Raw genomic sequence first — 26,865 nt, forward strand, 5'->3', positions numbered from 1 at the left:
GTTTCCTCCATAGATGGTATTGTTACATGTAAGGGGTTACCAGCTCGATATGAAGTTCTCCTGGAATTATCTTCTCTATCAGCTGAGTGCCTTTGGCGCTCGCTGGGCCCTTCTCTGCTCCGGGGCCCTGAAGACCCGCACAACACTGTGAGAAAGTTGGGGGCCTGTTTTCCCAGCATGGGGCCCTGGACTGAGGAGGGGAGAAACTAACCAAACTATCTTTCCAGTCTGGACTCCCGCTCGCTGGGGAACGGCGTGTGATGGGGCCCCATCGCCGCCCAAAGGTGCAGGGGGCGTGCGGGGCCAGCCACCCCCTGGGGAGCGGCAGAGGGGCCCCGCGGGGCGGCTGCCCCCTGTTCTCTGCGGACAGGGTTATTTTTAGACTAGTGCAGCACTGGGATTTTCATCCCAAGGAAGATTTCTTATTTCTGAAACCTTTAATGTGATATTTTACATGGAACAGGATGAACAAAAAAATGCCATTGAATGTTTTGAAAATTGTCCACTGGCTACCTTGGTAGCAATAAGAAAAGGAGGACTTGTGGCACCTTAGAGACTAACCAATTTATTTGAGCATAAGCTTTCTGTGAGCTACAGCTCACTTCATCGGATGCATACTGTGGAAACTGCAGAAGACATTATATACACAGAGACCAACCAATGGCAGGCAGGTGGGGGCACCGGGAAACCACTTACCCAGCAACTGTGAACGCTGGTGGTTGAGCGGAATCAGCATGTCCCAAGAGAAAGCACAGAAGGGCATGAAACCTGTGGACCATGTATTTCCTCTTGCGGGAGAGGGGGTTCGTTTGTTTTTGTTTTAAGTTACTATGTAACTCTTTGGGGAGGGAGCCATGGAGAAAGGGAGGCCGATGCTGGAAGGAGACGGACATCGTTCCACAGGGATATCGCCGATACAGGACCCTAGCACGGCAGGGAGGAAGGCGCTTTGGCTGTGTCTTGAGTGGGGATTTACACCGAGCGATGACAGCCTTGCGGCTATGATATCACAATCCACTGCCCAGCGGATCAATCAGAATTCCGCTTTGGACAATCCGCGGCTATGACCTCACGGGGATTATTGACCAATCAGTTTTGCCAGGTCCCCCCCCCCCGTGTGGTACGCTCGGGTGCCCCCAAGTGAGGATGAGAGTTTCGGGCAGCCGCCGGAGCCCAGCCCTGCTCCTGTCATGGGGGCAGCTGCTGTGCCGGAGCCCCACCTCCTGGCCCCTGCCCCGCGAGCCCCCCCGCTCCCCAGCGCGCGGAAATTCCGGGCTCCCCCTTCCCGCACCCTTCTTCTCTGGCCCAACCGCGGGCGGAGTTCCCCAGCCAGTGGCCCGGTCCGCCCCCGCCCCCCATGCGCTGCTCGCTATATAGCCGCAGCACCGAGCTCCTTCAGCAGCGGTGGAGCAGAGTCACCCGCGGCAGGAGCGAGCGCCAGAGCCCGGCGAGCCAGACTGGGACTGCAGGACAGAGTAAGTCACCCCAGCGCGCCTTGTGCCTTCCAGCTGATCTAGCCCCCACTAGTGGGGTCGGGGTCTTCTCCGGGGTGCCCGGGCTCCAGCAATATTCAGGGCCCGGGGCCCGGCTCCACCAATGTTTGGGGCTGGGTCTCTCCGCCTGCCGCCGCTCCCCCGGATGTCCCCTGGCCCCCCACTTGCTGCCCCCGCTCACCTCCCCTGGCCCCGGCGCCTGCAGCTCACGCTGACTCTGCTCTGCCGGCTCCCCGCATCAACTGCTACCGTAGGGTCCTAGTGCCGCCCTTCACTAATGGCAGGGCAGGCTGCCCTTCAGCTGCCCTTCTGCCCTAGCCCTGAGCCTCTCCAACGCCCCAAACCCCTCATCCCCAGCCAGAGCCCTCATCCCCCCACACCCTAATCCTCTGTCGCAGCCCTGAGCCCCTCCCAAACCCCTCATCCCCAGCCCCACAGCCCTCACCCCTGCACCTCCTCCTGCCCCCAAACTCTCTCCCAGAGTCTGCACCCCTCACCCCCTCCTGCACCCCTACCCCAGCACAGAGCCTGCACCCAAACTCCCGCCCAGAGCCTGCACCCTGCACCCCTCCTGCACCCTAATCCCCAGGGATCCAACATGGGGCTCCAGCTGGATTTTAGCAGTTTTGGTCCCAACTCTCAAATCATGCTAGGGAGAAAACAGTTCCTTCTACTTCACTGCAAAAATCCAGACTGGTCCTGCCCTGCCGCATCGCAGCCCAATAACACTGGAAAGACATCCAGTGCCTGGATTCTGCCAGTTTTTATCCACAAGGGCCAGTTACGGTATTGCTGTATACTTCTGGACATACGCCAACACCTTGAACCTACCCCCTGATGTTTTAACCCCCTTTTGAAGGTGCAAAGGTAACTCCCATCCTGGAATTGCTCTACTTGGAGAGCCCATCTCACCCCAGAACATCTCCTATCTTGTGGAATCCCACCATATACCTAGGAAGTGATCCCTTCATCCCCTGCAATGGCTATCGGAGCAGTTAAGTGGATGATGTTTTCAACTCCAGAGTTAACTATCTTCTTAATGTTTGTAGAGAGGGCGTCTCCTTGATGCTGTTTAATGATCCTTTGATTAAAGCATATGACTGAAAGTCACATCTGGTTCTGTTTCATCGTGCCCATGGAGAAATGGGGCACACATTTTATGGTCCGATGTTAAGAAATACTCATCACCCAGCAGCTCCTCTGGGATTCTCAATTAAGAACTCAGCTCTTTTGAAAGTCTGGTCCCTTCATGTAAGGGTATGTCTTCACTACCCACTGGATCGGCGGGCAGCGATTGATCCAGCGGGGATAGATTTATCGCGTCTAGTCTAGATCGATTCCCCCCCCCCCCCCCCAAGTGTAGACCAGGGCTAACTGACCAACTGGGAGTAGAGCTCTTTTGAAAATCTGTCCCTTAGCCCTGGTCTACACTGGGGGGATCGATCTAAGTTACGCAGCTTCAGCTACGCGATCTGGCGGGTAGTAAAGACATACCCTTAATTTCTGTGCTTCACTTTCCTTGTCGGTAAAACAGAGATAATAGCTGCTTCCAAGAGCTAAATTTTTTTGCAACAGGGTGAGCAATCCAGGCAAGGAAGATGCTGTGTAAGAACAAAGTATTGTTAGAACTCCATGTCTACATTAGAAGTTACCTGTATCCTTCTCCCATTCTCTTTGTTTATTTCTTTTAATAAAAAGAAAAGGAGTACTTGTGGCACCTTAGAGACTAACAAATTTATTTGAGCATAAGCTTTGAGCTACAGCTCAGAATAAGTTTAGACAATGTTTCTAACTACATACTGAAGGAATGTCATGCAGATACACTAAGGAAGCTGTGTAGAAAAATAAAATGAATAATAATTTACCTTCTGCACACAAACTGGTATTATTTATATATAGTACTGAGTTTTGGCAGGAGCCCAAAGTAAATCCATTACAGAAACCAGTTTTTAAACAGCTAGCCAGTTGGCTAATATCCTGGGTCCAGATTGTGCTCACCGATATACATGTGCCTCTCCCATTAATGTCCATGGATTTGTGTTCAGCTCTGAGAGCACAATAATAGACTAGACACAATAAATCGATCCCCACCTGCCGAGCCAGACAGAAATCAATCCCCGCTGGATCGATCGCTGCCCGCTGATCCAGGCAGAAAGGGAGGTAGAAGAAATTTCAGCTACTACACTTTCCTGAGTCCCCTGGTACGTTTTATGATTTTTTTAAAAAAATTTTCTCCCCAATGCTTTCTGAAAACTCCTCATTAACAAGAGAAAGTGATTTAGATGCCTTAGTCACATAGGGAAACAATTTCAAAAGCACTTAAGTTCTATTTTCAGAGGTGATTTAGGAGCCCAAATCATTGGGACTTGCTCTCCTAAGTGCCTATGTTGCTTTTGAAAATAGGACTTAAACACTTTGAGAACTTTACCCACAAGCTCCAATTCTGCAGTGAGATGTGGGTATGTGACACCTGCCATTTTGGTCGACATCGAGAAATGATCTGGGGATTTCCAGAGCTCAAGATGCCTAACTGGAACTGAGCAGATAAGTGATTTTTGGCTCGGTTGTGGAACCAAAAAATCCTGGGGGAAAAAAAATTAGGTTCATTTCATATCAAAACCAGATGTTTCAGTTTTTCTGTTTCTGAGCAGATGGTCATTCCCAAATGTCACTTCAGTGAGAAAGTGTTGAAATGAACCATTTCAACTTTTCTTCTCCCCGCCAACTGAGTTTTTAATTTTGTTGAAACTATTTGCTGAGTTTGATCTGAATTTGCAAATAGTTTGGGTTGCCTCAAAACTGCATTTTTTTCAGTAAATATATTAATTACTGGAAAAGAATGTCACCCAGTTGTACTCACATCCTCTGTGGATCAGCGGATTTGGGGACGTGTAACACACACTCTCCCGGGGGTTGCACAGAGGTAGACAGACCCCTGTCCCTCTATGGAGCCCCATTGGAAGTTGACAGGAATACTTGCATGCTAAAACTTACATGTGTAAGTGTTTGTGAGATCGGGATCTGTCTACACTGCAGCAGTCAGCGAGCCTCCCAGCACAGGTAGACAGATGCACGCTAGCAGGACTTAAGCTAGCATGCTAAAAATAGTTGTATGGCTATTGCGGTTTAGGCAGCAGCACGGGCTTTCAAGCCCACCCGAGCCCCTGGCTCTGAGTGTGGGTGGCTAGCGTGAGTCTGTGCCAGAACCACAACATGTACACTTCTGTTTTGAGTGTGCTAGTGTAACCCACACACCTTCTGGGTGTGGTGTTGTGTCCCATCTAGTGGCACTGAGACCACTGAGAGAGAGAGTTAAATGAGTCTGCTCTACAGCCTTAGATAAGGGCCAGCTGGCTTTTAGCTCATACACTAAGTTCCAGATGTCTCCGGTTCAATACTGCCTGCCGCCAACTGGGATCTGTTGGTGTTACACTAGCTCAAACCACACTAGTGCCCATCTGTCTACTGGGGCTGGGAGGCTCACTCCCAGCTGCAGTGTAGGTAATGAGCTAAGTGGTTATATTATAGGGGGGAAAGTGAAACTGACTATACACAAAGTGCTGTTATATGCACAAAGGAAGCGGACAAATTGGATGGGATTTTCAAAAATGCTCAGCATTACTTTGACTCTGCTCCCACTAGAATTCATGGTAAAACTGATTTTGAGTTCAGTGGAAGCAGAGTCAGGCCAATGTTGAGTCTTTTTTTTTTTTTTTTTTAATCCAACCTTCCTTGCAATGGAACAGAAAGTTGGTAGACAGCTTTTCAAAAGAGCTCAGCACCCAGCATGCTGAATTCTTCTGACAGTGACATGTGGCACTTGTATGTAAAACATGTCAGAGGTGTCTGCAGTGTTGTTGGTCCCAGGATATGAGAGACAACGTAAGTGAGGTAATAAATCTTGTTGGTCCAATGAAAGATATTACCTTACCTACCTTATCTCAGGCACATTTCAGACAGAAGGATACTAAGGCTGATGATGTCTCCTTTAAAGCCCAGAGTGTAGCAATATGGATTTGATAAATATGGTAGAGGTTAGAGGCACTGGGAAATTAATGCCCAGGCCAGCTCACAAGAGAGAGGTCTTCAAACAAAAGCCTAACAAGATCCAATGGCTGGAAGATGTAGCTAGACAATTTCAGACTGGAAATAAGGAGCTAAGTTTTCACAGTGAGGGTAATTAACCATTGGAACAACTTACCCAGGATTGTGGTGGATTCTCCATCACTGAAAATTTCTTAATGAAGATTGGTGGGTATTTTTCTAAAAGATGCTTTAGTTCAAGCAAGAATTAATTCAAGGAAGTTCTATGGCCTATGCTATGCAGGAGGTCAGACTAGATCAGTGGTTCTCAACCAGAAGTACGCATACCCCTGGGGATACGCAGAGATCTTCCAGAGGGTACATCACTCATCTAGATATTTGCTTAGTTTTACAACAGGCTACTTAAAAAGTATGAGCAAAGTCCGTAAAAACTAAAATTTCATACAGACAATGACTTGTTTATGCTGCTCTATATCCTATACACTGAAATGTAAGTATGATATTTAATATTTGATTTAATGAGAAAGTAAGCTGTTTTTCAGTATTAGTGTACTCTGACACTTTTGTATTTTTATGTCTGATTTTGTAAGCAAGTAATTTTTAAATGAAGTCAAACTTGGGAGTACACAAGACAAATCAGACTCCTGGAAAGGTTGAGAGTCACTGGACTAGATGGTCACAATGGTCCCTTCTGGCCTTAGACTCTATGAATCATTGGTGGTGGCTTCTAACGAAGCCGTGAAATCAGGTCTGAAGCTGTAGAGCTGGTCAACACTCAGGTTTGGCACCAATTTAACTAAAATCAATAGAAAAAGCAGTTCAGATGAAGGCTCGTTTACATGAGACTGGTTTCAGAGTAACAGCCGTGTTAGTCGGTATTCGCAAAAAGAAAAGGAGTACTTGTGGCATCTTAGAGACTAACCAATTTATTTGAGCATAAGCTTTCGTGAGCTACAGCTCACTTCATAGGATGCATACTGTGGAAAGTGTAGAAGATCTTTTTATATACACAAAGCATGAAAAAATGGGTGTTTACCACTACAAAAGGTTTTCTCTCCCCCCACCCCACTCTCCTGCTGGTAATAGCTTATCTAAAATGATCACTCTCCTTACAATGTGTATGATAATCAAGGTGGGCCATTTCCTGCACAAATCCAGGGTTTAACAAGAACGTCTGGGGGGGGAGGGGGTAGGAAAAAACAAGGGGAAATAGGTTACCTTGCATAATGACTTAGCCACTCCCAGTCTCTATTCAAGCCTAAGTTAATTGTATCCAATTTGCAAATGAATTCCAATTCAACAGTCTCTCGCTGGAGTCTGGTTTTGAAGTTTTTTTGTTGTAATATCGCAACTTTCATGTCTGTAATCGCGTGACCGAGGTCACGCGATTACAGACATGAAAGTTGCGATATTACAACAAAAAAACTTCAAAACCAGACTCCAGCGAGAGACTGTTGAATTGGAATTCATTTGCAAATTGGATACAATTAACTTAGCCACTCCCAGTCTCTATTCAAGCCTAAGTCATTATGCAAGGTAACCTATTTCCCCTTGTTTTTTCCTACTGATTTAGTTACATTGGTCAATATTCAGTTTTTGCACCAGCCCTTGACATGAATTCCTTAAAGTCAGGACTGTAAAGGAAAATGTAGATAGTCAGCAGAGTTTACTGTTGTAACTTATCTTGGGTTTCTGAACTCCTGTAGAATAGAGGTAAATGGATTTCTTTAAACAACAGAGATGCCATAAATCTCATCAAGCCTGTATCATCAATAGTTTACTGGAAGTAAACATGAAAATAAGACAAATTTGTGACAATACTTGCAGGCACCAATGAGGGAGGGGGGAAATAAGAAGGGGAGAGAGCCAACAAAGAATCTTATAAGAAAACAAATCTAGCAGGCCTATTTTCCTGCTTACTAAGCCCTTTCTCTGGTTTGCCAGGGCTCATCCTAAATAAATGTGCTATAATATCCATATGGCAGGAGTCAGATTACCAGTTTTCTGAAGGTTCTGTGTTTGTTTGGGTTGTTTTTTGGCAAGATAAAAGTGGTAAGAGCCCTTTCCATGTGGTGTCCAGATCTTCAGACTTTGTCCTCCGAGATCTATTTCAAGCATTTCCCCTGCCCTCCACTCACAACACACCACACCTCTTCCACTCCCCAAAACCTCAGTGTTGCTACTTTTCAGGAGCTGAGAAGTCTGAGGAACACAAAGCTATTTGCACAATCCAGAGAATCCAAACACTTTGTGTGATGATCATTTGACTGTGTTCCTCAGCCACTGACACCAGTCAATAGCAATATTGATCCTAACCTTATTGTTACTTAATATGGAACGGCAGAGGGTTCCATTTATGCTCCCGACTGTGATTCTGGCTATGATGGACCAAGTCAGAAATAATTATGCCCATGGATGTTTCCACGCATCACTGGGGCACCTTTTGAAATGGTGCCACTTGGAGATCTCTGTTACTAATGAAGTGGAGTCTATCTAGATTGCATGCTTCTAAGGGAAGTGGCATCAATTGCTGATTCCTGGGGTGGGAGAGGAGTTTGCTCCATTTCAGGGAAATGATTCAGTATTTCAGAACTTCTGTAGGTCGCTGGCTTTAGCCAGGAGGAGCTTTAATACCACCAAATGCCACCTCGCTGTTATACAATGCTTTTCAGCAGTGGACCTCTAACTGCTTTGCTAAAGAGGGAAACTGAGACACAGAGAGGAGAACTGACTTGCCCCAAGTTACCCCCAAACCAGTGGCAGAGCCAGGAACAGAACCCAAGTCTCCTAATGCCTAGTCTAGTGATATAGCCATTAATTTACACAGCTTCCCTTTGGGAAAGTGCAGTCAGGTGAAGTGTAACTGTGGTGCTGTATTTACTGAGCAGGGAAAACCAAACTACAGCGGAGAAGCAGGTGACCGTGTTCAGAGGCTCTTGGCTTGTCTGTTTAGCCTGGAGTAGGGGAGAGTGGAGTGGCCTGCATTCCAAGTTTGCACAGGTGGCTGAGATGCCTTGGGGATTCCGGCAGCATAAATGAATGCAAAATCACTAAGAGCTACGCATTTTGATAATGACTGGGACTAGCAAAAGAGTCAAACATAACTGACTGTGCCCCCTAGCACTAAGCAGTATTTACAGGTTTAGGGTAAACCTAGTTCTTGATATTTAATTACTTTTGTAATAATCATTTAGCTTTTTACAATCTTGAAAATCCCTGTATTTATATGGTTTATTTTGTATCACCCACTGCGGAAATGCAGCCCTCTGGGATAGAAGGCTGGAGCCGTAGGACTTTCCATTGGTTTGGTTTTTAACTTGGGCTTCTGCCCTTTTATGTTTGTTTATTATTTGTTGATCAGGTTTTTAAATTTTGCTTTTTTTTAACCTTAGAAATATCAGGAACATCAAGTCTGGTTCTCTCTGGAGGACTTGTTTATTGTCAGAACATTCTGCATGTTAGACCAAGCCCTTTAATTGAAGGACTGGAGAACTGCTAAATGTTTTCACAAGCCCATCCTTTATCCAAAATGCTGATTTGTCATTGAAGTTAAATATGTTATACAAACAAAGCTTTAGTCATTCTGACTACAAACTGTTCTCACATTTCCCTCTCTAGCCTTGTAGTGTCATTTTGCTAGTTCTCCAGCCCTCCGAGACAAAAGCAAGGTTTATTGTTGTCAAAACAAGTAAAATTCTCTTCAAAACCTACCTTTCAAGTCTTCATCAAAACAATAAAAGCATAAGTCCCATTTTTTAATTTGCATGTCACCTTTGAGGGCAGCAAATGGAGAAATGTCTTTATCCATTTAGAACAAGAGGACAGCTTGCTTGGAATGCCAGATGGGAGTGAAGTTACTCCTAACTAATTCTGCAGTTGACCAAACAGAAAAATACATGTGTGTGTGTACACCATATTTGTTCCTGATCTCATAGGAGGTATTAATTTGGCCCAGCAGATCTAGATACAAAGAAGTCTTTGTTCTGGAAAACAGAGAATAGGATAATAGCCTTCTGATAATATAACCACTGGGCATCTGTCTAGATTCTCTATTACAATGGCATCCTTTGAAATAAATGACAAATGAAAGGGGAAGATGTCTTACACCATAAGAACCATAAAATTGGAGTTGATGCACCTTATTGAGTCTAGCTATAGTGAATTGCAATGGTTATTTACCAAAAAATAAAAATTAAAAAAAATCCCCATGTTACTTTTGATTCCAGAAGAGGAAATTGTATCCATTGTTTAAAGTCATAATTAGTATTATGTTAGCGATAATGACAACATCCTTAAGAGCCTGAGCATCAGACTTCCCATTTTCTCTTCCTGTGTGAGTGATGCCACAACTGTCATGAAGACTGATTTGAAAGAACTCCTGTTCCAGCCCTCTGTTTCTGGCCATTGTGATGACATTCCTGCTGGCAGAAGAATCAGCACATCTGCCCCTAGGATTTCCTAGAGTCATTCACTTATTCCTATTCATTTGGAATGCTACTCACCCGGCTTTAACTTTTAGCAAACCTTTGTGGTCACTTGCAAATGAATGAACCTGTTAAACAAGGTGTGCCTGGTAATCTTCATAAGCCAATTATCTTGGGTTGATTTCTGCATGTGTAGACTGGCAGTGGCACTGAATGTAGCCAACGGGTTTTTTCATTAATAAAATTATCATGTTTCTCGCATTCTCTAAAAGCAACCTGCATTATTTCTTCCAAATCCTGAATCTCGCCCCAGAGGTCAAAGCAGAGAAGGAATACTCCTCCGTAAAACCGAATGCTGTAAAGCTGCCCTTTCCCAAGTGCCTGTGAGTCATAAGCTTGTGTCATACAGTCACAGCAATCAATTTGACGTTCTAGAGTAGTTATTTTTGGATGATGACAATGTCAGTTATCAGAATCAAAACAAAGCCATATTCTTCCAACTGACGTCCCTACACGTCAGTGCTTGTATCAATAGAAGCTGCATGTAGGGGGGTGATTACGCATATATCCAAGTACGTGGCCCTAAATCTTACAGCATAAACTGAAGAAGAGCATTGGGAGGGCTTGATATTATACGTTCATTTGTTAAGGGTGTGGTCACAGGCAAATTCTTCCCCCACTTCTAACCATGCAGCTGCCCATTGTTCTGATGCTACAGTTTCACAGCATCACAGATGAAAAGTGGCCAGTCTGCCTATAGCAATGCATTAGCCATGACCTGCGTGAGAGCCAAAGAGTGGTGTTGGTGGCAAGGGCTAGAAACTTAGCATTGGTTTGGGTTGCTGGTTTTTTTAACTAATTATTTGTATTGCAGTAGGGTCTAGGAGCCCCAGTCAGAGACAAGGACCTTATTGTGCTAGGTGCTGTACAAAAAGCTGATGGCTTTGGTCCCTCATTCACCAGAGAATGCTTCCTACTCACTGGTGGGGAGTGGATTTTTCAAATACTGGATATTTTACAGTACCAGACATTGCAGTGCTGATTCCAGTACCACTGGAAATTCCTATATGGTTAGGGGCCTGCCTATCTCAAGAAACTCCCCCTTTTCCCTGCCATAGGAGGATGCTCTCACTGTAGAAAATCCGAGTTGAATTTGCTTCCCATGCTATTTCAAGCTAGTGCCTGGAGGTCAGCATTTGTGCTGTGTAAGGCCCATCTCTTCTGAGGGGGTGGGAGCTAGAGATTTGGTTTATTTGTGTGGGAATTTGACAACAGCCAAGCTGTATCTTTTTAGAGATTGTCGCTGCACCAAGAGGCTTGCTGGAATGGAGGTCTTTTACATTCCAGAATACACTGAAAAGGGACCAAAATAGTCTATAGTGCATCAGTCATTGCAGGGATGGATCCTGCTCTGTTTGGACAGCATAGAGTATGAAGGGACCCTGACTCTGAGCGGGGTCTTTGGTGTTTAAGGGAGACTAGTAATAAATATTATCCTAATGCAGGAGAATTCATGCCCTGCATGCAGACATTAATATTACTTGATAAGATTTTTTTCCCAGTACGTGCCTGAGTCTCCTATACATTATAAATGGGATTTTCAAAAAGCTCTCAACATTGGCTGAAGTCGGAGAGTTTTACTATTGACTTAACTGGGAGCAAAGTTGAACCTATCCCCGACTTCCCCCAACAAATGCATTTGCACGCCTAGCTTGTCTGATTTTTATGATTGTGCTTACAAATCAGGTAACTGCATGTGCAAGCTGCCAGTGGCAACTGGTGTGTACCATCAAGGACTGATGTGCATGCATTTCTTTCTTCATAGAGATTAGAAGCAGGCCCAGATTAGGTGCAGGACTGGGCCCCAGGTGTCCCTATATTACAGACTGTGTGTACTAACCTCGCTGAGTTCCTTGTTTCCACCACACTCTGGTGGAAAGACATGTACTTATGTATTTATACAGACTCCTGAAGATTTCCAATAAAGACAGCTCTGAATCATTGCTTTCAGGTTCCACAGAAGTAAATCCACCCACTTCGGTGTTGTTAATGTCAACAAAGGTGTTGTCTTGGGCCCTATCTAATGTTCTGCAGATTGCCTGCTTCAACGCTCCCCCGACTGGCGCTCTCTTGGGCCACGTACTCTAACTCTCTCAGTGCAGCCCACACATGTTTAACAGCAGATTACAGTAGCAATTTTCATTTAGGGGAAAAGGCCTTAACTTTGTGTCACTGACGTGTGTTTTTTTTTTTTATGCAAGCATTTGGGCCTGACAACTCCTTACTCTAATTTACAGGCTTAAAAAAAGATGATAAAAATGATGCACTTTTTCAACAGCAGTCCTTTTGGGATGGATAAGATTTCTAAGGACTGCGTCACTGGAGTAAAGCTGCCTGGAAAACCTTCCACATCATCAGAATCCGAACCACATATTGTGTCTATTGAATCAGCTGTGGAAGAGACCCAGCCAAAAGATCAGATGAAAACTGAAAGCCAAGGACAAGATTCTGTTCTCGGAGACTCACATGAACCTTCCACTGAAGCCAATGAGAGCTGTCCTCATTCATCTGAGTGCAGAGATAGTCCCAAAAAGAAAAAGAAGGGAATAAAGGGAAAACTAAAAGATGCCTTTTCCAATTTTTGGGGTGGTCAGAAGATAGAGAATCTAATAGAAAACGATGGAGCATTGACAGGTACAGTATGCCAGTTCTATCTACATATATGGCCACCCCACAATCATTAGTGTATTTTATCCACACAGTGCCCCTCAGGGGTGGGGAAGTATTATCCCCTTTTTACAGGTGAGGAATGGAGGCATAGGTCAGATTAAGTGACTTCCACTAGATTTCCTGTGAAGTCTGTGACTGAGGCAGGAATTGGACCAAGGTCTCCCAAATCCACTAGACTATCCCTTCCTCCTTTTAAGCAATTAGTGTTGTGTAGTCTATGTCCAATGTAAATGCCCAACCCTGGTACAGATAACAAACAGGCTTGGCAAAATGTGTGTGCGTCTGACCACCAGGATATATGTCTGGAGGCCAAACAGGTAGGCTGGCCATTCTAGCATCCATACAGCCTCGAGGCTAGCTGGAAACCACCTGTTGTCAGCTGTTACTGGAAGCCACACCATCCCCAAAGCCAGGCTTCTGTAATGGATGTTGTAGCACTGGACAATGATGATTGACCTTTACTGGGAGGGGTATTCTAACATAGCGGCCTCTCCGGTCCAGAGTATAGTGCCTGAAGGAGGATTGGACACTTTGATGCTTACCTACTAGCACCAAGTATTTATATTCTCAGGGTTTGTCTATATGAACACTTAGTTTGTGGTGAGCTGGGGTGTAAATCTACCCCACACTAGCCTGCCATGTATGAAGTGTCTGTCTGTGTGGACCTTGCTAGTGTGCACTGTAAATTCCTTAATGCACATGCATTTTGACTTACCCCGCTTTGAAACGAGCGTCGATTCAAGCACATCCTGGAATTTTTAGTGCGCAGCAGCAGGGTCCACATGGACACTTAGTGCGCAGCAGCAGGAGAGATTTATACCTCAGCTTGCTGCATGCTCAGTGTTCTTGCAGACAAGCCTCAGGCATGGCATGGGATGAAAAATCAGTTTTCCCTGCGGTTTTTTGTTCTCGTGTCCAGCTCTTGGTACAACAGCGAGTACTAACAGCTGGACACTAGATTCTGTGTACTTGCCAACTGTTTCTATCATTCTGATCCACAATACTAGTGGAAATCTAAGTTCAGGAGCAACAACAGTTTGAATTTTTCTCTAATATTGGGACTTCATGTGCCAGGTTTTTTAGTTACTGTTGTATTCTGTTTGCTTATGCTCGTTCTTCAAATGTCTTAGTATGCCCGTGATCCATGTGTCGAATTCCCAGTGACATCACTGGGTGTGACATGACTGGAATGAGCAGATTGCCTTCACTGTTGGTCAGGGGTACTATTAATGGCCTTTGAATGATTTGTAGTCTTTCTGGTGACTAAGGTTTTGACATTTGTTCCCTCCAAAGTGATCTTTGAGGAGCAAGCGGACACGGGTGAGACCTGAGGATGTATTGTCTCTTTTCCACTCCTCCCCATCCCTTACACACACACACTTTACAATAAAGAGCCTAACTGGCTGAGCTTTTGGTGTGTCTGCATACACTTTCCCGTAATCGTCAGTGTTCCTGCTTTTAAGATGCAGGTACTGCTCAGTTTAGTAGCCTGGATCTTTTCTACTGCTAGATGGATGGCAGAGGGTTAAAAAAAAAACTTCAAAACTCAACTGGGAGATCTATATCTCCCAATCTATAAGCCCTTAGTAGAACCTCTAGTATTTTAGCATAAAACAGTTGGCAGCACATCCAACCCCTGGATTTGTAATACGTTGGCACAGCCTGAGTCACAGTCATGTCTAGCGAGAGAGATGGCAGGAATATTCAGAGATCTCTAAAAGTCACCTGAATGACGCTTTGCAGTGAAGTCTAAGAATCTGCATTAAAAGGGCTGTATAACTGAATGCACTGTAGTATTGTGGGGCCATTTTTGTAAAGAAGATGGGAGCCTCTGTCATAAAGCATTTGGGTACAAAAATTGCTCTTCTTTTGACAGCTGAACAAATCAGAGAGCACCTTGAAAGTGACCATTTCTTCGATGCCACTAAACAGCTGATTGCTCTGGAGTGGGCCCTCTACAGCAACTTAAGTGGCAAGAGTGAAGAGGAATTGTCAAGGGAGCAAAGCGAAGTGGAATCACTTTATGAACTACTGAGGTGTAAAGTCTTCAGCATCATAAAGAATTCGATAATCCTAGCACCAGCTAATCCAAAGTTACTACGGCATGCCGTGTACGCAATAGAAGAGCAGGAGGTGGAGGATGAGAAATACAAGTCAGAGAAGCTACCTGACCAGATCGTGAGTTACAGACCCAGAAAATGGAGGGAGGTTTGGATGGACACAGTGAAGCAGTCTGTAGCTGATCGTATGAAAGACATCCAGCGCACTAGCTGTGCTAAGAACCTGTCTACAACTGCTCATTGCCTCCTGCACATGGGAAGGACAATGAAAGAGGATATGACAACAGTGGTGGAATGCATTAAACAACATTACCATGCACAGTTTAACGTGTGCAGCACATATGCAGAATGTTACCACAGCTATTTCTCTTCTCAGCTGCAGCAGATTGCTGACTTTGAACTGGGAGATAAGGACACATATCTCCTCCTCACTTGGGTGCAGAACCTTTATCCAAAGTAAGTGGTGATTATATCTGTATGTTTCTCACTAGAGTTGACTGATCTGCATTCATGTATTCCCAGACCATACATGGATGGGGCCTATCATCACTTAGTCCATTATCTTTGGTGGTTTTGCCAATACCAGATTTTGGATAGTAGATTCCAGAACCAGTCAGTAAAGGTGATTTCTCTCTCTAGACGTTTAGAGATGGTGTCTGAGCAAAGTGCATCCTAATAAGAGAACACTTAGGCTTGGCTTAAACTTAAAAGTTATGTCAACACAGCTGAATCCGACAGGGGTGTGAAAAAACCACACTCACCAACATAGCTATGCTGACAAAACCCCTATGTAGATTGAGCTATGTTGACAGAAGATGGCTTCTGTCGAGGCAGCGAACATTGTGCGGGGAGGTGGTATTCCTATACCAACCGAAAAAGTCCTTTAATCCGTGTAGGCTGGGTGTACATGAGAGGGCTTTGCTGACACAGGCTGCGTGGTGTAGACATAGCCATAGAATAGGGGATATTTATGGCAAAATCCTTCGCTTGCTGTAAGCAGGCACACTGGGAAGTGGGTATGTCTTAGGAATCCATCTGAAGGTGTATGAGCCATCCTGCCAGCGCAGGATGGGCAACGGCAGCTGGGAGACACTCTACAGCATAATTTACTGCTGGTCCCAGAAAGGAGCAGGGTTCACCCACCTCTAGAGCAGGCTCCATGTTGCAGCATGTGTACAAGACACCTAGGGGTTACATCACACCCCATGCTAGCAGACCATTCCGCTCTGCAGGCTGGTGAGAACTGGCCGGTGGGCCCTCTCCTAGTGCCTTGTGGCAAGTGCCGCCATATGGATGTGTGCACCCTCACGTGCCCCCATCAGTCACACCCGCATGGCCCAGGGCAGGAGTTTGCCTGCAGTGATTAGCAATGTACAGCATCAAGTACAATTTTTACAGTATCCAATTCAGAGAGTAATTTTGAAACTCAAACACCTCTTGGGTGACTTGACAGCGGTGCCAGGTTATACACTGTAACTTAACGGCCTGCAGGTCGCAGAAGATGCCTCTGTCTATGCTCTGTAGTGGATCATTTGCCACCATGTACAGTTACACTTTAACACCATGCTCCTGTGCACTGAGTCATGCCAATTACACTCCATTGCTCTTCAGCCGATTCAGCGGGCATCTAAGTAGTCAAGGAGTCCCCTCACTTGTCCCTGTGGCTTAAATACATAGGATGGTATTTCCCAGGTCTTGTATTGTGTGGTCCGTGGGCCTGACGCTCCACTGATGTAAATCAGCATAGCTCTATTGGCTCCAAAGATGCCCACATATTTATGTGTAAGTTGGCTTCGCTCCACTGATGTCAAGTACATGGTTGATTTTTGGAATCAATGGTGCTATGCTGATTTACCCCAGCTGAGGACCTGGCCTGAAATCAACACCTGCTGTTTATTCTAATCCCGTGGGGAGGATTTTTCACTTCCCCTCAGAGTGCCACAACAGCAAGCTTTCAGCCCAGTGGGGCTGGAAGGGGGTCAAGTCCATTGCTGCCACTCTTTAATCAAATAGCTCACTGCATCCAAAGGCCTGGGAAGGCTCCCTGTCCTGATCACCCCTCCCGCTGTGTGACTGAACTCTTCCAGATTCTCCTTCTCCAGCCCAGTCACCTCCTCCTGGGGCAGTGAAGGACCTTTTTTCCTTGTGGTCCCTCATTCAACTGCAGGCCTGTGCTCCTGAGAAACACGATGTGAAGTCATCTGGGAGGGTGGAGCATGTTGCTTAGGCATTACCTACAATCCCTGTGTACTGCAGAGGGTATGTCTACACCGCAGCTGGGAGGTGTAATGCCCAGCTCGGGTAGACATACATGGGCTAGCTCTGCTCGAACGAGCACCTAAAAGTAGCAGTGTGGCCGCAGCAGTGTGGGCAGTGGCTCAGATTAGCCACCTGAGTACAAGCCCACCCGACCCCGGGGGTACAGCTCAGGCAGCTAGCCCATGCCACCGTTTGTGCCACCCTGGCCCCCGTGCTATTTTTAGCATACTAGCTTGAACAGCTTGTGCATGTGTGTCTAGCCACACTGGGAGTCGCATCACCCAGCTAGTTTGTAGACACTCCCTGAGTTAGGAGGGCAAGGACTGGAACCCAAGTCCAGCAGAGCATTAGCCAAAGGACTGTTATCAGGCCAAACCACCCCATGTTTTGTAAAACTGAACTCCTCTATAGCACTAGACAAACCAGTTGCTCTGCTGTTAGATATGTTTTGTGAAGAAGTCTTGTTTCTCATCACAAACTGTAAATACAAAAGCTGTGTTACTTTATTTTAAAACCCAAAAGTCTTTTCCTCCTAAGTGCTGCTTTGCTGTAAGATGATTGAATTGAGGTTGATTTTAGAATTTTTCCAAAAGCACTGCTGCACTCGGGCTCAAAACGGTGATAGGCTAGCCGCGTTTTAACTACTTTCATAAGATGCAATGTGTGATTAAATTGGTATTGCTAAATATGGATGAGAGACTTTGCAGACACCTTCCCTAAGACTGCAGAGACGGTCAGTGTTTCACGTCCAGCCTAACCTACTTCCCATGTTAAACACGCCAGCCGTGCAGTGGGGGAGGGTACACTGCGCAAGGCGCTCACCTGCCACTGGTAAATGAGGATATGTGATGTCCCTGGGCATTTCATAGAACACCACAGGATATGTACACCAGGGATGAATTTACCCCAGTGGGTTGAAATTCTAAAAGCAAGTCTGTTTTTCCATACACAAAACCCTCACCGTGTCCTATCACTCTGAGTGACTTTATTTGAATATATGGAGATGTAAACCAGATGACTGTAGATTTCCTCTGTGAAAGATTCTCCTCAAACCATGCCTCTCACCTAACAGCCTGAGTGAAACGTAGTGGTCACCTTTAGCAGAGGGCAGGCTTCTGGGCCCAGAGCCTGAGCTGATTCTAAGGAGTGCTCCGTGCAGCTGAGGAGAAGGGAAGATGTAGACAGTTGGCCTTAAAGTCATCATTGTGCCTCCCCTCCCACCCAAGATTCTGGACACTGTTGCTCCCCTCACAAAACAGGTTTAAGTTAGTTGCCTATGGCCCCAAGGGGCCATTTCACCTGTCAGGGAAAAAGCAGAGTGGAGAGAATCCTTGGCCAAGCCTCCTGCAGCAGGCAACAGGAGATGCAGCAGCAGGGGAACCACAACAGTGATTCATGTTGCCTCGGTTTCCCCTGGCACTGCGTGAACCCTCCTGCAGCTGGCTACACAAGTTTTAGGGCAACTTTGCAACAGGGAAGCAGCACAGCTCTGATCCCTAGACGTCTAAAGGTGCAGCACACGGGAGGGAAAAAAACAAACCATGCAAGCCTCCCTCAGCATATTGCATTCAGAAAAGTTCTGGCATAAGCCAAAATACGTGGCTTTGTTTTGAAAACCGATTGGGGGTTTCAGGAGTAATTTGCGGCGGGGAGAATCAGACAATGTTGTTTCAGTGCTCCAGACCACTGGATTAGGGTAGTTATCTAGAACACCGGCTGTTTTCTTATACAAATGCCCCATGAAGGATAAACCGTAGAACAGAGTGAACGTTTTTGACTGAACTTTTTTCAACAAAAAATGCAGATTCTGCACCTTGGCCATCTTTCCCACTCAGCTGTGCCTGACACAGCACTACTGCTGCTAAAGATCTGGCAACAAGTTTCTGAAGTTGTAGAAAAGCAGCCCATGGATTGTTGCAAGTAGTACAATGTGGTATTTGTGAAGTGATGGTTCATCTATAAATGTGGACATTGGGTAAATCACTAACATTACTCACTGCAGTTCAAAAGGGTAAGGCCAAATTTGCAAAACCTGCCCTCAGTGTAAGTCTCCTTTGAGGCTGATGGAGTCATTCCACATTGACACCAGGGTAGCAGCCTATTTCTGCCTCCATGTCAAGCCATCAGTCCTCCCTTCAGTAGGCATTTCACAGAAAGAATAATAGCAGGATATGAGACACCAAAAGCAGCCTTTTAGAGACTGAAATTTTAAAAACAACTGCTTGTCCAACATTACTTAATCACTAAAACCCAGTGTCCCATCAGATAATTCAGCTATTGAAGGAGGAAGGGTTGCTTTTATTTTCACTGCTTTGAATTCTCCCTTTCCCACCAGACCTCAACTGCTGGCACAAAACTCAACTCCTGGTTCCATTTAGGCTAGAACACTTCTGCACTGTTTGAATTCCCACAGTAAGCTGTGCCAGTGTCCGTTATTGTTTAGTGGCACGAACGAACTATAACTGGAGACTTGGGCTACAAAGCCTGGGCGCTGCCTCCTTTCCTCCAAGGCCTGCCTGCGTTTAACGGCAACACATTTTTACATCTGGTCTTCACTGATTTCTTTAGCAATGTTAGATTTATGTAAACCAACTGTCTTTAATTACACTGACTCTACGAAATGTGGTTGTTTGTTTGTTTGGCTTTTTCATTCCAGTGACATAAGAAAAAATTCCATTTTAGTGAAAGAGTTGGATGAAGCCAAACTGGGGAGCCTTTTGCCACCCAAAATGATCAAACAGCTTGAAGCTACATACCTGTATAATGAAGCGGTGAGAGTCTGTTCCTTCCTTTCTTACCTTTATTTCTGTGACACACCTTAGTGAAGCTTTATTTTTTCCAGGGCACAGTTACTGTGCATTGCTCTGCTCTCTGCGTCATTTTACATACCTTTCAAGATCAGACATGTTAGCTCAGCCTCGCTAAGCGGGTGGGAAATGAATCATGTTCTCTCTTGCACAAAGACCTACATAACAAAATGCTGTTGTCTTCATGCTCAGCCCAGCCTACGAGCCTTGGGGGCTGCATGGCTATTTACACAGTAAAACAATTATCCTAGCTCTGGAAGCCTTACCATAAGAGGGAATAAACAGTCAAAGATTTTTTTGGACCCAATTTTAAGTAAAGCATGGAGAGAGGGCTCAGTTCTCCTCTCCTAGCCAGGTATGTCCAGTGTAGCTCTAGTGGCATTACTCCTGACCTATGTGCTGTTGTCAGAGGAGACTCGTACCCACAGCATTTGTGAAAGCAGGTTGGGTGCATGCAAAGGTGTGCAACTGTGCAGACCTGCTTTTTGAAAACCTAGCCCTTAACTGTACTGAAGAATCTTTGCAGAAATGGCAGAGAGGCTGTTATTCTTGGGTTGCCACCCCGCCCTCCCAAAAGACCTCAAGTGGTGACCATTCTAGTAATCACAGTGCTTAGAACCTTTTGATCAGTCAAAAACATCAGGCTAGAATTCCTGGAGACTTGTAAGTAGAGAGGAAGTTCAGTCTGGAGTTCCAGTCTATAATCCCTTCCAGATGTGAGCTGGGACAGGCAAGTTGTTGAGCAAACAGAATGCAGCAGTAGCCTCTCGGTGTTAATTACTGTATGCACTGTGCGGCTCTGCAGTTATCCATGTCAGGAGCAGGAAGGGTCAGCGCTGAGAAGCAGCCACTATATGCAGCATGCTTCTCCTCCCAAACTGGCAGCTAGTCAGGTGCAGATTTGCCCAGAAGACTGTGCTGCTTTTTGTAGCATTAACTTCTGCACTCTGGGTGGTAGAGGAGCCATGAGGGAGACTGAGCAGGACCCACAGCACTGGAGCTTCCATTTCCCATTCCCCCGGGAATTGGGGGCAATATCCTGTACACCCTCCAAGCCTCTCCCTGACGAAACATTAATTGGAAACACTGCAATGAGCCTCACGTTCCAGAGTTCTTGGATGCCCTCCCCTGAGCTAAGCACAGGAGGGTACAATATAGTCTTGAATAAAGACGGCAGGATTGGGCCTTACGGGTATAGGGTTTTTACATGGTACCGTCTGAGAGACTCGTGTAACTGGCAGAGAGTAGAGTTTCAAGTTCCTAGCAGGATTTGATGTAAAATTCCGTTAGGCCAGACAAATTACATGACTGACCTGTAAAATGTAGCCCACGAACTGTGAGCACTAAAAACCATGTACATGGGCTGTGGTAAATGTTGTTTCTTTTCCTTCATTCTGTCAAGGCTTCTGTCAAGAACTGGCTGGCCAAGAGTTTAGAAATGGAAGTAAAGAGGTGGACAGAAGAGAAAGAACCGGAAAAACTGGATGGACGTTTTCATAGTGAATTAGCCATAGATGTCATCCAGGTAACAAAAATGCACTGAAGTGCATTGTTTTACTTGATCCAGGATATATTTAAAATTAAATAACTGTCATGAAGGTATTAGGATTTGAAACTAAGTACAATCCAGTCAAGAAGCTCTAGATATCCAAATAAAGGGAAGACCATGTAATCCTATGGAAAAATCTCTCTAGGTATTTATGACATCACTATAGTATCTCTGCACGTCCTAACTATCAATAGATTTTTATCCTCAATACCCCTGTGAGGTAGGGAAGTGCTGTTATCCCCATTTGACAGATGGGGACTGGAGGTACAGGGAGACTAAGTGAGTTGCCCAAGGTCACACAGGGAGGCTATACCAGAGCAGGGAATTGAACCCACAGCCCCACAGCCCAGACCAATGTCCTATCCACTAGGCTTGCCTCAGTAAGAGGCTGTGGGTTGATTGCATGGGTGGTTATCCATTAGGGACTAGTGGGTCCCTCTGCTCTGCAGTCCTGGGAAACTCCTCTTCCCCACACCTCAAACATGTTGAGGGGGAAAATCCTGCCGTTGTTTGACATGACAAAAGGGAATGCATGTGTGTAACCAAAACTGAACCAGTAGGACCTCTTGTACACAAATGAGCAAAATAGAAGTTATTTGTTGAGGAACTTGGCTGAGTTTCAGGTTGTGTTAGACAAATCAACTCTTGTCCTTCATCTTTTCTTGGGTAGGACTCTCTCTCCCGCCCCACCCCCCACCCCGGAGATGATTAGAAGATATTTTTCAAAAAGTGTGTGTGTGTATTATTTTTATATATATATATAAAAATATCATTTGACACTCTGTTCACACTTTTTCTTCCTCTGAATTGCTATTTAGTGTCTCCTTCCTCTTCATCCATGTTTTTGATTGAAATCAGAGGATGCAAATATTGCATTATTGTCCAAAATAAGTACAGTTCCATTGCTTATTCCTAGGACTGACAGTGTGGTCCAGCAGCTAGGACCCTGTGCTAGGACTCAGGAGAGAGCAGCATTCTGTTCCAAGCTCTGTTGTGTGACTTTGGACAAGTCACGGCACCTCTCCCACTTCTCCACCATCTTTAGTTATAGGCAGCTAAAGCAGGCAGCTGCCACTGGCTCTTGCTTTGTGTTTGCGCAGTGCCTATCGCATTGAGCACTAATCTCTTCTAACACCAATGACTAATAAGAAATCCGCATCAGCCACCTTAGCAACTCTCCTGTGGGTTGTTTTTGGCGGGAGAGGGTTGTTGTAGAAGTTTGAAGTTGACCATTGTTCAATTTTATGTCTTAGACTATTCATGGAGGACAAAAGCGAGCTGCAGAAATTACACCTGAACTGGGCAACCAACTGTCTATCGTACTGTTGGTGGAGCTGTCAACATTTTTGAAAAGGTACAATAACAAGCTGTTGCAGGAAGCAGCTTTCTAAGCGCAGGAGTGACCTCCAGTTGCAAAGTTACTGATCATGATTTCTTCTTTCAATCTCTCCCTTTAGCTACAAGAAAGCCTTAGAAGAATTTAAAGAGAAAAACAAGCAGCATGGCTATTTCAAGGCTATGATAATTGCAAATATTAACAACTGCATGAATTTTAGGTAAGAGTCACAATGAAAATGCTTAACTTGTTGCTTTGTAATCAATCTGGGTGACTGTATCTTTTGGAGGTAAAGAGCATTACAGCAGCAAACACACTGAAACCTTTAATTGTATTTGATATTTATATACAGATTTAGAGAGAGAGAAGCTACAGTGCAACTTCCAGTAGCTAATATCCAAAATGCTTAATCAAATATTTACATTATATACTTGTCACCCTAATTATTTAACTAGTGTAAATTAGCATTGCTCCAGGGAACTCATTCATGTGTCATTTTGGAGCAGCTGAGAACCCCACCCAAAGATTTTCGGCTCATAAAATAGTCCTATTATTCCAGATTTCAAATGTTCCTATTGAGTGCAAATTCTGACAACATAGGGGTCATGGAATCAGAATACCAGGATTTCATTCTTTGTTCTTACACTGATTGATCATGCACAAGTCATGAGTCTCCAAGTACCCATCTGTAGAACAGATATGCACTTGGGTTAAAAGAAAAGTGCCATTTGATTATTTAGGAATAAACAGTTTCATGCTATTAGGACAGTTTCCACAACTGCATTTTCCTTTATCCAAGCTGTGCATCATTAAATATTTTGCTACAAAACTAAGATACCCTCTGGCTCTCCTAACAGAGTGGAGATATTATCTATTATTTTCATGAAATAACTGAAAACAATAGACTGAATCCTGCGTGAGAGGTCAGAGCCTGAGTCAAACTGTTCAAAAGGCATAAGGACATAGGTGCCGAGTTTCTATTCTGCTGGGGGATGCTGCCCCTGGCTCCGCCCAGGCCCTGCCCCCACTCCACTCCTTCCACCAATGCCCCACCCCTGCCCTGCCTCTTCCCGCCCAGTTCTGCCCTCTCCCCAAGCACACTGCACCCTGGCTCCTCTCCCCTCCCCGCCAGTATCTCCCGACGCCACAAAAGAGCTGATCTGTGGGAGATGCTGATCTGTGGAGCTGCAGGTGGATGAGAGGTGCTGGGGGAGCGAGAGGTGTCGATGGGGGGGCTGCCAGTGCGTGCTAAGCCCTCACCATTTTTTCCCCCATGGGTGTTCCAGCCCCAGAGCATCCATGGAATCGGCACCTATGCACAAGGCTGAGGAACTGAATCCTACGGCCCAGCCTGTAGTAGCCAGTGTCCACCAGGGCCACAGGAAGGAGCATCAGATATTGCCTGTTGCCACTCATTTCATGAGGGTTTGAGTCCATGTATCTGCACTGTGTGCCCCGTGAACCTGCTACAGCTCAGCTCACCCACAACTTCATTCCTGCACTCCTGTGCCAAGAACTGCCATCAAGCTGGCAAGGAGGTATGGAGTTCCTGCAGTGGCCGAGTCCCATGTAGCAGGGGATGTCATTTCCACTGCAGTTTGGCCTTTACGGGGGGCAATGGCAGGGCTTGTTGAATCTGCCCTTTTGCCATCCACATATGCAGTGATAATTTACATGCACATCCAATAATAGAACAATTGCCAGACAGACAAATTAAAAAGTCATCGTCATGTAATCAGTATCCCTCCCACTAACACTGACCATCACTTCTACTCTAAAACATAGAAGCCACTCAGAATTCTAGTTTACTTTTTGGGTAATGACAAAAACTTGATGTCCTGGTGCTAAGTTGCATTTACGGACCTATTAACATCTGCTTCTCCCACTAGCGTTCCTCCTTTTGTGTAATGAATCTCTTCCTGCATCTTGTTTCAGAGACCACACGGAGAAAACCACGACATCAGCACAAGACAGCACCAGATTGAAAATACTTGCTACGCTTCGTGAAATAGAGAACAGTGGCTATGATGAACTGCTTCAAGATTTGTTTCTGGAGTTAAAGGTAACCTGTGTGAAGTACATGAATAAATACCAAGCATCTAGGGATGTAATTGTCTCCTATGAAATAGTCCTGTAGAGGAAAAGTCTAATATGGTACTGATTTGATTTGGGACAAAAAAGTAGGGTCAACATAATTTTCCCAGAATTCTTTTTCCGGGGGGGGGAGGGGAGGGAGGGAGGGAGGGCTGTGAAACACACAGCAACCCAGTATTCCAGGGTTTGTACTGCACATCAGAGTATCTGAGCACATTACTTCGCTGAGGTCGTCGTCATCATCATGCTGTCTTTATCAAAGCAATGAATACACACTTCAGGTTGGTTGATTTAACTGAATGGGAAGTTTACAGTCTAAAGAAAAATCTGAGCTTTTCTCAGCTATTAGAGAGGGTCCACAACCGATCACACCCAAACTTGGGAAGAGATCAGAGCCAGATCTGAACTTCAAGTCTCAGCCCCCACCTTCATTATTTAAAACTCAGTTGGTTCCCAGTGTTTTAGTTCTCAATCCCGAAAACAAATGTAACTTAACGAGCCTGAGTACTGTAGTCCCATTGAACTAACGGGGACTCCTCGCATGTGCAACATTACTTACATACTTGTCTGCAGCAGCAGGGCCTTTGCCTGTAAATTCCTGGGGATAGGACACATATCTAAAGATGATCTGTGAAGCATTTAAAATTGGACTTATTCACTTTTTGGCTTCTGGGCTTTTCCTTTCTTTGAAATAAAAGGCTTTTCTCCACTTCTTGTTTCTAATTAAAGAAACATCAGGATTGTCAAATCTCATCTTCCCTGCTTTTCCTCGAGGACCTCTTGGGAGGTCTCAGGGATGTTCATTGTGAACTCTAACCTTAACTGAGAGGACCACGGGGGGTGGACTCTTAAGGAAGACAACCTCTGTCCAGTGTCATTATTAAGTTTTTTTTGGTAAATATCTATTTAACTTCCAACAAAATACAATTTCTGATTAAAATCTCTTCCCTCAACTTTCATTCCCTTGGAACTCAATGCCATCAGTCCTTGTCAGTCACCATAGAGTAGACGATGCAAAATTCTAATTTAAGAAATGGAAACAGAAAGATTGTTTTTAATTTAAGCCCTTCAGGGCCTCTATCCTGTTCATCAGAAGGAAGCAAAGAAGGGCACAAGCCCCATTCACCTCTTCTCCTTTAGCAGGCCATCTTTAATTTCTCTGTACAGCACCATGCACACCTGTTGTATAAGATGTTAAATCTCTATGTACATATTTGCATTCAGACTTTGCTTTGCAGAAGCTGAACAGCATGTTCTTTCCTCAGCCTATTTTTAGAAAGTTCACACAAAGTAAATGGCTTTCGTGCAGTGAAACGATGGATGAAATCATTCAGGCCACCAGCAACCACCTTTCAGAATTCAAGACTCTCCTCGACCCCTTTTACCAGGTAAGGTCAAAGGGAGACATTGCAAGAATTCTAGGGAATCCAAGCTTGGCTTGTCAACTAGGGACCATTGTGACGCTCAGCTATATGGACTCACCTCGGTTTGGCAAGGGGACTGGGTGGGCATGTTGGCAAGTGCCAGCTTAGCCCCATTTAAACTGGAGAGTTTTCACAATTGCGAATCCCACCCCCAAGGAGGGATTTCCATTACTGTGCAAATTACCTAAATCATGCCAACTCCTATCCATCAAAGCCAGATTCACGTAGCTCCTTCTTACCCTGGTTTCTTCAGCATGATGGCCAAACACATTAGAGAGGCTTCAGTGTTCAGGCAGCTCTTCAGAATAAGGCCTTGTCTACACCAAGGATCTTGGCTGTTGGTCCTCCAGCCCCAGCATGGCTGCACATGTGCAAATTAGTTTATAGTGGCTTTGATAATCCTAAGTATTTGCAGGGGTGATTGCAACAGGAGCCAATCTCAAGAACAGGCCAGGTCTAGATGTTGTGATTTGCAGTGCAAGCTTCTATCCTCAGCCACATCCAAGGTAATTTTAAGTGTCCAAGTCCATATTTCTTGTGGTTATACAGCAAGCCTCAAATAGGACTATGTACAGTCCCCATGTAAGAATTCTGTTTCCTGCTTTTGTCTCACTAATATCTGAACAAATTCAGTAATATATGTAA

The 26,865-nt window shown here is 45.1% G+C and overlaps 1 protein-coding gene across 6 annotated transcripts in view; it reads left to right on the forward strand.

Annotated features, from left to right (window-relative positions):
• Positions 1–26,865, forward strand: part of TNFAIP2 (TNF alpha induced protein 2) — a 46,308-nt gene that overhangs the window by 12,846 nt on the left and 6,597 nt on the right. The window contains exons 1-10 of one of the 6 annotated variants that reach the window (XM_037901004.2): positions 1,144–1,475; positions 2,353–2,487; positions 12,259–12,655; positions 14,568–15,207; positions 19,667–19,781; positions 21,220–21,342; positions 22,620–22,720; positions 22,824–22,922; positions 24,638–24,764; positions 26,062–26,184. In XM_037901004.2, the coding sequence (XP_037756932.1) occupies positions 12,271–12,655; positions 14,568–15,207; positions 19,667–19,781; positions 21,220–21,342; positions 22,620–22,720; positions 22,824–22,922; positions 24,638–24,764; positions 26,062–26,184 (1,713 nt within the window). In that variant the 5' untranslated portion in view covers positions 1,144–1,475; positions 2,353–2,487; positions 12,259–12,270. Of the gene's footprint in view, positions 1–630; positions 1,476–2,352; positions 2,488–12,258; positions 12,656–14,567; positions 15,208–19,666; positions 19,782–21,219; positions 21,343–22,619; positions 22,721–22,823; positions 22,923–24,637; positions 24,765–26,061; positions 26,185–26,865 lie in introns of those variants that run through there. The other 5 variants (XM_037901005.2, XM_037901003.2, XM_037901006.2 and 2 more) reach the window with 5 other exon arrangements.

Source organism: Chelonia mydas, chromosome 6 (assembly GCF_015237465.2).
Source record: "Chelonia mydas isolate rCheMyd1 chromosome 6, rCheMyd1.pri.v2, whole genome shotgun sequence".
NCBI classification, from domain to species: domain Eukaryota; kingdom Metazoa; phylum Chordata; order Testudines; family Cheloniidae; genus Chelonia; species Chelonia mydas.